We start from the raw sequence: 12,101 nt of genomic DNA on the forward strand, positions 1-12,101 counted from the left end.
ATACTGAAACGTAGTATGAATGAATTAGTAATTGGTGATCGTACCTACAAGGAAAGCTCCTCGATAGAGCCATCCGCGTCCCTCATACACGTTGCCATCATCTCCTATAAGAAAATTGTATCCAATGTCACCGAGATCTATGTCATTATGAAGGTTTTGAATGGACCGCACTTGATGTACACAGGAACTCTGGAAAAGATACATGGCGTAGGTTGACATTATGATTTATCAATTCTGCATGCTGCACAAATCACATACACGGTTTTTGTTAGTTGGAGACATCAAACGGAACGAATAGTTGATATGAAACCATATACTAGGCACTTAATATGACAGTGATTGAGAAACCATGTTTAGGAGATTTAGGTTTTGTTAAGGTTTCGCCCGAAAGATACAATCATTTCATTAGAACAATACATCTTAGAAAGGTTTATTCGACTGAATCACAGTTGTTCACAAAGTTGTATTTTAAAATACATATTTGAGCTCAATTTTACCTTATTACTAACTACTCGACATGGGTGCGACCTTCCCCGGATATTCGAAATGGCTGACTGTATTTGATGGCTATTCGGTCCAATGACTGGGGCCTAGCTCGTTGGACCAATGTGGCCATTTTTGGATGATTTTATATAACTTTCTACCAGGACTTTCAAACGGCGCAAGCTGCCGATGGCCAAAAAGTCGATATTCGACATCCAATTTTTTAAGGTCAAGGCCCAACGCTATCAGTTGCTTGGCGGCACTCAACTGTGTGATTGGTGGTTCAATATCAATGAACGTTCCGATAAAGGCGATGCAAATGCTGTCCCTGTTGAATCCTGAAACGAGATACTGTTATACAATTGCATTGCTTTAAAATATTTTTTAACTAACGTCACCTTTCGTGTGAGCACCTTGTTTGTCCCAACCGCGTCCTTCATATGCGTTTCCATCGCCACCCACTAAGAAGTTGTAGGCAATATCGGAGTAGTTTTTAGAATCTTCAGCCATATGAAACTGTTGAATTTTGCTGGTCATAAACACACACAGAGACTGTAAAATTAAGGCAGTTATTATAAGTTTCCTTTAATTTTTGTTATTTAAAAAAGGCGTTCTTTCAAAAGATTAAAATTACGCATTGTTCATATGGAATAAACATTCAGTATTCTTAATTATTTTTTTTCTGATGATTTCTGGTGAAAAAATATTAGTTTACAAGATCATCACTCCAATGTTCCTTCAATCGTTCGTACAGGAGCAAACGATCTAGCAACTCCATTTGAATGGTAGTGGGGTGTATGTGTTGGTAGTTTCCTATGAAGGCGATTCCTTCGCTTTTCGAATTTTGACCTATCGATCAGAAAAAGCGCAATACTAAAAAGTAGTATGAATGAATTAGTAATTAGCGATGGTACTTATGAGAAAAGTTCCTTGATAGCGCCATCCACGACCTTCATACACATTGCCGTCATCTCCTATGAGGAAATTTTAGGCAATGTCACCGAATTTTCTACCAATGTGATAACGTTGGAAGGAACGCACGAGATTTTCACAGGCATTCTGGAAAGGATACATGGTGCAATTCGACGGAAACCTTTTTACCAAAGATTAGTTTCAAAACAACTCACTAAATTTGTTTTTTTATCTTGATTTTTCCGAAGTTATTCACATTTTGGTAAGATTGTGCAAGCTTACATTTAAGTGTGTGTACAATAAAACCCTTGTTGTTAAAAAAGAAATCCAATTGAGCAGTTATAGTGTAAGCATGTGTTTGACAATGTTATGAAAGTCAAGTGTAACCTAACAAAGAGTTTTTGCTAATTAAATAATCTAAAACACAAGAACGCTGCCATCCCTTCGGAAGCCACAACAAATGCATTAGAGTAATTAGGTATAATTATCGAATATTGCAGTTACGGTCATCAAACTCAAATACAAGTAAACATTGTGTGAGAATTTTAAAAGTTTTTTTCTTCAAGAAACAAAGGAATAGGGTCCGACAGTAAACCTCTATTTGCAAATTAACTACAATGTAGTTCAAAACCATCAAAGGAAACACTTTCACAGTCGATTGATATTTAATCACTGTTATTACTAATTTTTCTAAACTCTATTTTTTACAATAAAATCTTTTTTGGACTATTACGAATCACAGCACCTATGCAATCGTAATTTTCACAAGTTGTGCGTTTTTTTATTTCATCGAGCACTGTCTTTTTGTTATGGTTATTGGTTGTGAAAATGTTGTAATGTCAAGCTTTTGTAAAAATTTACTTAGTTGCCATCTCTAATCTTCAATTACCATGCAACCATTTATGCGCACTTTTACATATGATGCTAGTATATTTTTTTCTTTTTTTCCAAATAAGTAAAATGTCTTCCGCGCCTAATTTATCGTTTTATCAACAATAGATTAATTGTAAATACGAATGGAAGCCTAGCAAAAAGTTGAATATAGCTCATGGACTCTGAAAATTTCAGTCTTCTGTTACGGTTTTGTTCAGATTATTCTAGAAGTTCACACAGTACTAGTCATCAATCAACAAGATCATCACTCCAATGTGAATGATTTTTCAATCTCTCGTACAACCTTTCACCAGGGCTGAGGGTTGCTTGCCACTGCCGCGCACCGTACAGCTTGAAATCCTCTGTCAAGTAGCCCTTACGAGTGCCGTCAGTTAACAAACTATCCAGTACCTCCATTTGAGCGTCAGTTGGTTTTACTCGTTGATAATCTCCAATAAAGGCAATGCCTTCGCTTTTTGAATTTTGACCTAATAAAATGTAAATATTATACACAAACTTAAAAGGACAACAATTGCCTTCAATTATAATACCTCTGAGAAAAGCACCTTGCTTGGGCCAACCACGACCTTCATACACGTTGCCATCGCCGCCTATGAGGAAGTTGTATGCGATGTCTCCGAAGTTGTCCGAATTGATGTGTTTATCCTGTATAAACCGCACTCGATAGACACACGCCGTCTGGAAAGGATACATTCACATTTGTCTAATAGAGAACGGAAGAGTTGGTAGATAACCGGATCTACCGAGCGGTGCGAGTAGACATTGTAATCCATCAGTCGATCTGTGTTGTATGTTAAGCGAACAAGGTTTGACACTAAAAACTTGCACTGATAAGCGTAAAGCGAAGCCTGATTCCACCGTAGCTAACAGGATTTTTTTTTCATACGATTACGATTAAGCAAAAACATATTTAAGCCAGATTGAATGAATCTTATAATTTCTTATAAAATTATTTATATACAGAGGTTCACGTGTTACATTCGGTTAAATTTCGACTTGAATACTTCGCGCTTTATACAGTGAAACTCGTTATTGTTTATTTTTAGCAAAATTTGGTTCAAAGGTTAACCTTCTAGTGTCCCAGTTCGACGGACTAATCTATATAAAAATCAGATCGACTTGAACTGTCCTACAGTACGGTCGCATTTTACGAACAGCTCGAAGCTAAGTCTTAGACTACCGAGAGATATTGAAATTTTGTTTTTCGCTTTCAACAGGCAATCTTCTTGAAAGACTACCTGTTGAAACGCAAAGTAATAAATTTGTTTCTAACGTTAACGAGTGTTTAGTGAGTAAATTTGGTTTGAGATATTTCTACTTAAATTCTATAGTGAAGTGAAAGTGTAGTGAAGTTTTCCAGTTATGCCTGGAAAAAATAAAAAAGCTCGCTTTGATGCGGCTTCAAGGAAACGTGAGGCATCTCCTCCAAGTGACACTAAATTTTGACTAACAGGTATGATATTCTTTCTTCCGTTGGGGATCAAGAAATTCAAACTTCTCATACTGAGCATAAAGCCGTTATGAAGAAGGTTAAAGTTCCACCTATTGTGGTATTTGTAGCAAATTTTAAAGCATTTCGATCAGAGCTTTCATCGTTTCTGTCGGATGTGAAATTTAATTTTCAAATTGGCCGCCAAGGCGAAATTCGTATTTTGGCCATAAACATCTTTTACAGTATTTGACTGAAAAGATGTATAAATTTTATTCTTTTGATGCCAAAAACGAGAGACCGTTTAAGGCTGTTTTGAAAGGTCTTTCAAATGACCAAACTATTGAGGAAATTAAAGAATGTTTGTCAGAATCACTTGGTTTTGCTCCCAACCAAGTAATTTTGATGAAACGAAAGGCAAATGCCAAAATTAATCAAACTGGAATACACCAGGAAAATTACTTAGTACATTTTGATCGCACCAAAGTAAATAATTTGAAATGTTTGGAAAAAGCACGTGTTTTATTTAACGTGCAAATAAAGTGGGAAAATTTCAAGAGACATGGAGAAATCCATAATCTTACTCAATGTCGGAATTGTCAAGCCTATGGTCATGGAACTCGAAACTGCCATATGGCAGCAAAATGTATGATTTGTGGTGACACTGGTCACACGAAAGATATCTGCCCCGTGAAAGAGACCACTAATAGTTTCAAATGTGTAAATTGTGGGGGAAATCACAAATCTAATTTCTTTAATTGTCCTGTAAGGTCGAAAGTTATTGCTTCGTAGGAATTAGGACGTAACGTAGGAATTCTAAGCAATCTGTTGTCAATGTGGGTATACAAAAGACTTTCAATACTGTTCAGGCATCACCAGCACTTTCATTAGCAGGTGTGTCTGTAGGTAAAAATTTAAATTCAGATAACAAATTTCAGACAAAAAATCCTATTCAGGCAACACCAGGCTGTTCATATGCCAGTGTCCTTACAGGTAATATTTCAAATTCAAACCATCCGTGTTTGGTGCTGAAAAGTCAGCCAGTATTGATTTAGGTAGTCCAACTCCAGAAAAGATTGAATACCTACAACAATACATGCTCCAGCTAATGTCCGTTTTGTTGAACTGTAACTCGATGTACGAGGCTGTTCAAGAAGGTATAAAATTCACAACTAATATTGTTATGAAATTGAAATTCAGCAATGATTTTAAATAATGCTGTAAATTTTCTAAATTGGATTGCTCGCTCTTTAAAAGCGAAAGAGGATGAATTTTTCATTTTTTTAGCAGTCCACGATGTGCATATTGCAGTTGTAACTGAAACGCTTTTAAAGCCAAATATTAAACTAAAAAAGAACCCAAATTACATGGTTCATAGGTTTGATAGAATTGATGTTGCCGGTGGTGGAGTTGCAATAGTTATCCACCGTCGAATAAAACATCGTGTTTTACCCCATCTTGAAGCCAAAGTTATCGAGAGTTTGGGAATTGAAATTGAAACAAGTATTGGCATTTTATTTATAGCCGCAGTGTATTTGCCTTTTCAATGCACTGGTGAGCGAAAGAATTATTTCAAGGGAGATTTGCAAAAACTCACAAGAAATAAATCTAAATTTTTAATCATCGGTGATTTCAATGCGAAACATTGATCTTGGAATAATGCTCAAAGCAATTCCAATGGAAAAATATTGTTCAATGATTGCTCCGCTGGATTTTATTCAGTTTTATTTCCAAATGGTCCTACATGTTATTCTTCTATTCTTAGGAATCCATCTACAATTGAGCCGTTGAAAGCAAAAGTGGTACATGTGCCATTAAGTAAATTTTTCAGGAGACGCGATAAACAAAAACACTGAAAAAGTAAATTATTTTCAACAACTTTTTCCAACATAACTGCACTAAATCATTGCTTGAAAGGTTTCAAAAGACGGTACATGAACGCATAACGAGTTCTGGTTGAGAAACTTACACAAACTTCAATGGAAAACATGTACCACTTTTGTTCTATGGGAAAAATAATGACAACCAGAAATCGTTGAGAGCAAAAGTGGTACATGTCCAGTGTGAGCATGAAGGATGCATTATAGCTCTCTAATCTTGGGACATAGAACATTCATGCCTTCGGCAGAGTTGTCCAAGTGATTGAACACTATAGAATGATGATCTGTTTGTTAAGGAGTTCTGCAACTTCGTGGCGCTAGCATATATGTATTTGATAACAGCATACGAGTTGATACTGAAAAAGGTAAAATGCTTTCTGTTACAAAATAGTCACGGGTACACTAGCGCCACGTAGTGAGAAAATTCCAAAGCAGACAGATCTTCATCTGAAAGTACTCAATCACTTGACCAACCTTACTGAAGACATGATTGTTTTATATCCGACTTACAATTCATCTAACATGCACAGACTGGAGATGTACCACTTTTGCTCTCAACGAAATGGTGATTATGTTAATTACCAAAAATTATGTTGGCTATAACTTTGGTTTAGGTTATCAGATCTCGGTTTTTCTTGGATATTCTAATAGACTATTGCGTTCCTTATCAATTTATGCAAAAAACCTAATGAGTGTAAAAATGGCACATGTACCACTTTTGCTCTCAACGGCTCAATTGATTTGGTACTAACAAATCAAAGTTATTCATGCAGTGATTTATTAACTCATGCTGACTTTGATTCTGATCATCTTCCCATAACATTTTCTATTTCCCATGAAACTATTTTAAATCCCACTAGATCTGTGTTAAATTATCACAAGACTAATTGGGATAGATATCGTTCCACGATCGAAGAAAATTTGAATGATGATATTATTTTACAAAATAGTGCTGACATTGACAGAGCATTAGATAATTTTAGCAGCCTAATACTCAATGCCCGGAATTTATCAGTTCCTAAGGCTCGAGGGAAATTTAATGCACCAATTATTGACAGTGAACTTCAACTTCTTATACGTTTGAAGAACATACGGAGACGTCAATACCAAAGACCTCGTGATCCTGCTTTGAAAATTATTTTTCAAGAATTACAAAAGGAAATTAAACATAGATTCACTCTCTTGCGAAATGAGAATTTCATGAGAGAAGTTGAACAACTAAAACCTTATTCAAAACCTTTCTGGAAACTTTCGAAAGTTCTTAAGAAACCTTAGAAGCCCATTCCAGTCCTTAAAGATGGTGATTGCATTTTTCTAACGAATGAACAAAAATCTCAAAACCTTGCTCAGCAGTTTGAGAGCGTTCATAACTCCAATTTGAACGTGGTAAGTCCTATTGAAAATGAAGTAAACCAAAATTATGATCAGATCACCACCCAAGAATTTCTTTCTGAAGAGGTATTGGAAACAAACTTGAATGAGATGCGAACTATTCTCAAAAAATTCAAAAACATGAAAGCACCAGGAGATGATGGGATTTTCTATATCCTTATTAAAAGACTTCCCGAAAACTCTTTAAATTTCTTGGTAGAAATTTTTAACAGATGCCTTGCACTAGCACATTTTCCTACGAAATGGAAAATGCCAAAGCCACTCCAATTTTAAAACCCGAAACAAATCCAGCTGAGGCATCAAGTTATCGACCAATTAGTTTACTTCCTCTATTAGCAAACTTTTTGAAAGAATAATTCTCAATAGAATGATAACACATATTAATGAGAACTCAATTTTTGCAAATGAGCAGTTGGGTTTTCGCCATGGGCATTCCACTACTCATCAGTTACTTAGAGTAACAAATATGATTCGAACTAATAAATCTGAAGGCTATTCGACTGGAGCTGCGCTTCTAGATATAGAAAAGGCATTCGACAGTGTTTGGCATAAAGGTTTAATAGCTAAAATGTCAAATTTCAGTTTTCCGCTTTACCTCACAAAAATGATACAAAGTTATTTAACTGACCGCACTCTTCAGGTTAACTATCTAAATGGTAAATCTAATAGATTGCCTGTTAGAGCTGGTGTGCCTCAGGGGAGTATCTTGGGCCCAATCTTATATAACATTTTTACTTCTGATCTTCCTGATTTACCACCCGGTTGTGAGAAATCTCTGTTTTGTGACGATACAAGCATTTCCGCAAAAGGAAAAAGCCTTCGTGTTATATGCAGTCGGCTACAAAAAAGTTTAGATATATTTTCTTCATACTTGCAGAAATGGAAGATTTCCCCTAATGCTTCTAAGACACAGTTAATTATTTTTCCTCATAAGCCAAGAGTTTCATCCCTCAAACCCACCCATAACCACGTTATTAAGATGAACGGTGTGGTCTTAAATTGGTCTGATCAAGTTAAATACTCAGGGCTAATTTATGATAAGAATCTTACTTTCAAGGAGCACATTGAAAATATCCAGTCAAAGTGCAATAAGTATATCAAATGTTTATATCCTCTTATCAACAGGAATTTCAGACTTTGTCTCAAGAATAAACTGTTAATTTACAAACAAATTTTTAGGCCAGCAATGTTATATGCAGTTCCCATCTGGACAAGTTGTTGTGCAACCAGGAAGAAGACACTTCAAAGGATTCAGAATAAAGTTTTGAAAATGATTTTAAAGCGTCCTCCCTGGTTTAGCACGAACGAGCTACATAGGCTCACTAATGTAGAAACATTAGAAAATATGTCAAGCCAAATTATCAACAAATTCCGACAAAAATCGTTGCAATCCTCAATTGCAACGATTAGCTCACTTTATAGTTAGTAAGATAGTTTTAAGTTTATTTTAGGTTTTGTTTTATTCCTTTTTTTTCCTTGACAAGTAGGTTTAATAATTTTCCTACAATTACATTATCTTAACTGCGAAAGCTAATAACATTCAATAATATAAAAAAGCGTAAAAATATATATATATATATATATATATATATATATATATATATATATATATATATATATATATATATATATATATATATATATATATATATATATATATATATATATATATATATATATATATATATATATATATATATATATAATAGTGTTGAAATGTCACCATTTGTGGCAGAACACACAATACTAATTCGGAATAGATATTAGTACCGTAAACTGGGGTGACTTTGATCACTTTGTCGAATATATCTTATATATTTTGAGAATGTACTGAAAACCAAATTGTTTGACATTTTTAAAATGAATACTGGCACGCATTGAGCAAGATCATGTCACTACCTCAAAACTTTAGCAACAGTTCTGCTGTTTTTGAAGGTGCCACTTCCACATCGATCATCATTCCGGGGTGACTTTGATCACTTCATTGTTCTGATGAATTTGTAGTGAAACTATACTGCTTTACCAAGTTTGAATAATTGAAAACGACTTAAATGAGTTTAATTATATGAAAAAGCAATTCAGGGGTTATTAACATTCCACGTCATCAGTCTATTAGGTGAACATCCAAAATTTGTACAAAATTTTAGGATATATATATATATGAACGACTGTCCACGGAGAGAAAAGGGGGTCTAAAATCAATAAAAACTAGTCCACGTGGATAATGGCTTACCCAATAGTCCAAAAATGCATGTTAAGTGATGCTTGGGTTGTCGTGAGAAAAAAAACATATAATGTACTATTGAGTTTATTAAGACTCAACATTACCTTTGAGGAAAAAATAGAAAAGCAATAATGAAAATCTTAGTATTAATATTTTTTTAGCTTAAAAAGTAGTCTGGGCACAAAATAAACAAACTTTACGTATCGCAGCTTATTGTTTTGTATCTGCTTGAACCGATTGTTTGTATGCAATAAAAATCGTTAAAAATCCACTTTATTTTCAAATCAATATTTTAGCATGAAAAACACTCTTTTAATAGCTGGAAATGCATGGATAGTAGCAATTTAGACATATCTAAACATAATTAGTGAAGATTACGACAAATATCAAGCTTTTCGAGCGCTTTTTATCACAAATTCAAAAAAAGGGTAGAGTGATCAAAGTCACCCCAGGTACATAAATAACTCATTACAAACATTCCCACCTATAAAAAAAATCTATATAAAAATATTTAAGTTAAGACAACCTTTCGGGTTTTCGAAAAGTTTACTGCTTCAATTGATTTGAAAAAAAAAGAAATGAATAAATTTTTTAAAAATCACCTTCGAAAATGTAGAAATACGGGTAGTGTAACTAATTGTTTGGACAGAACTTTTTTGAATTCCGATGCACGCAAATATGATTTCTACCAAACCCGTACACAACCGTACGTGTCAACAGGCAGGAATTTTCACTACCAGCGTTCTGGAATTGCATTCTGCTAAAAGGGCATGCTGATCTACCTTTTTGAAGTCTGCATTAGGGAGATGAGCCAGTAAAGTACTTTATCGTATTGCTGCTTAGTTTATATTCTTTGACTGATTGCGCGTAAACTCGACCAGATGTGGAGTTTTTTTTCTATGATCAATATATCTGCACAATGACAAGCGATAGAGAAAAGTTGTCAATGGATGATTTTTTGGGAATTATCTGAATTCTCATTTGAAAATAGTGAAAAAATAGATGAATATTGAATTTGAAACCCTACAATGAAACAAATTAATTTGAAAACAAAATGTGATTTTTTAAAAATAGTTCATCTCGGATCTTTAAGAAAATATTTTTCTAGGTAGAAAATTTTGTAGCCTCAAAACTTTTCTAAACAAATTGAAGTGAGCACTTTTAAGAAAAAAAAGTTCTAACAAAAACTTTTTCGTGTCTAGCACTTGGCGGGAAAGCAGATAATAACTCGATCTGACGGTGAAGTTGAAGATAGCTCGCGTTCCTTCTACAACTTTGCCGAAGAACTATGCCAATCAAACAAACTGTTTTGGCTGTAGAAATATTTTTAATTTCCAATAGAGCACTCTATGGGGAATTTGAGATATTTTTACAGTCAAAACGGTTTGTTTGTTTGTCATAGTCTCTTTGACAAAGTTGTAGATAGTAATTTTGTCCTTCCATAAAAAATGTACCCTGTGAAAAAAATAAAAATAAATATTTTTTTCAAAATATTCTAACTTTTTTAATTCCTCCATGATCGGTTTCATTGTTTAGGTAATCTTTTGTAGTTTTCATAAAGAAATCAGATTTTTAAATTTTCTTTTCTTCTTTTTATCTCTTTAAAAAAAAAATTTTTTTTTAGAGTGTAAATTTTTTTCGGAAAGGCATTATTATTATCTACATCTTTGCCGAAGACGTCACACCGATCAAACAAACCGTTTTGGCTCGAAAAATATTTGTATTCATCGATACCTTCCCAAAATAGCATTTTTCAAGAGCTTCTCAAAAATGAGTCACGTTCCAAAAAGTTAAACCAATAGCACAAAATGGCATCTTTTGCCTATAGAAACGTCTAAGCAAAGTTTCAGCCAAATCAAAAATGACAATTCAAAAAAATATTAAAACTGGGACATTTTACTGCTAATAAATACGCAAACATGACCAGAAGCGCAAACTGAAAACGCAGTTATTTATTTGCGATGAGCAATTGTCAGTCGGAACAAAATATAAGCATAATATGGAAATATGATCTTTATGAACCAAAACAAAACGAAAATATATTCATACTGATGAAATGTTTTTTGACAATGGAAACTAGATTTATTATATTTTATATATTTATATTCGCATCGTGTAATAGTGTAGCAAATATATTTGCTATGAAAAGAGCGGGGAAACTTTGATATCGTTCGAGCAAACAGAGTTTTGAATAATTATTTGTTATTTGTATTTGTGTTTGTATTTGTATTTATATATTCATATCAATTGACCTATTTGGTCTCAATGAAGTGAGTTGGGTGGGGAAAAGCCCATTTGAGAAATTCCTTACGAAACGCTCAAATGCGTTATAATGGGTGGCAACTAAAAATTTGGAATTTTTTTCTACTGCTGTCAAAAATAGATCCACCTGTTTTTGAAAGCAGTAAAAAGTAGAACTTAAAGAAAACCATTTTGAACAGAACTGGGCATGCATAAGCAAAACAAAAAACGCTGGCATAAAGAGGAAAGAGAGAGAGAGAGCTTTCATATATGGTCGGCGTGCGTCGAGACCGAACCAAGCGCCAAAAACATTATTACGAGTAATCGGCGATCAAAGTTTAACCACCCAGTATGTTTCCTGCAAGCTGCTGCAGAGGAATTTTGTTATAATATCATTACGAACTATTCAGATGATTTCATTTTTTCATGAAAGATAAATTAGCAATTTTAACATCCACTGGTGTTAAAAACTCAATTTTCAAAAAACTGGCGCTTAGTTCGGCCTGGTTGCACGCCGACCATATATTCTCTCATTTCTTTTTGAGTGTTTTTGTTGTGGAGTAAGTGAGCCTCAGAAAAATTCCAAATTTTTGGTCGTCACCCGTGTAATAGCGTAACAAATATTTTTTCCCGAAGAAAAAACTCG

At 34.1% G+C, this 12,101-nt stretch overlaps 1 protein-coding gene across 10 annotated transcripts in view; it reads right to left on the bottom strand.

Moving 5' to 3' along the window:
- The window catches only part of LOC129720943 (peptidoglycan-recognition protein LF-like), a 41,999-nt gene that overhangs the window by 325 nt on the left and 29,573 nt on the right, over positions 1-12,101 (bottom strand). For 4 of the 10 annotated variants that reach the window (XM_055672877.1, XM_055672883.1, XM_055672878.1 and 1 more), the window contains exons 5-6: positions 882-1,035; positions 401-821 (exon numbers count right to left, since the gene is read on the bottom strand). In XM_055672877.1, coding sequence (XP_055528852.1) covers positions 568-821; positions 882-1,035 — 408 coding nt within the window. In that variant the 3' untranslated portion in view covers positions 401-567. The other 6 variants (XM_055672885.1, XM_055672882.1, XR_008727319.1 and 3 more) reach the window with 5 other exon arrangements.

Source organism: Wyeomyia smithii, chromosome 2 (assembly GCF_029784165.1).
Source record: "Wyeomyia smithii strain HCP4-BCI-WySm-NY-G18 chromosome 2, ASM2978416v1, whole genome shotgun sequence".
In the NCBI taxonomy this organism is placed as follows: domain Eukaryota; kingdom Metazoa; phylum Arthropoda; class Insecta; order Diptera; family Culicidae; genus Wyeomyia; species Wyeomyia smithii.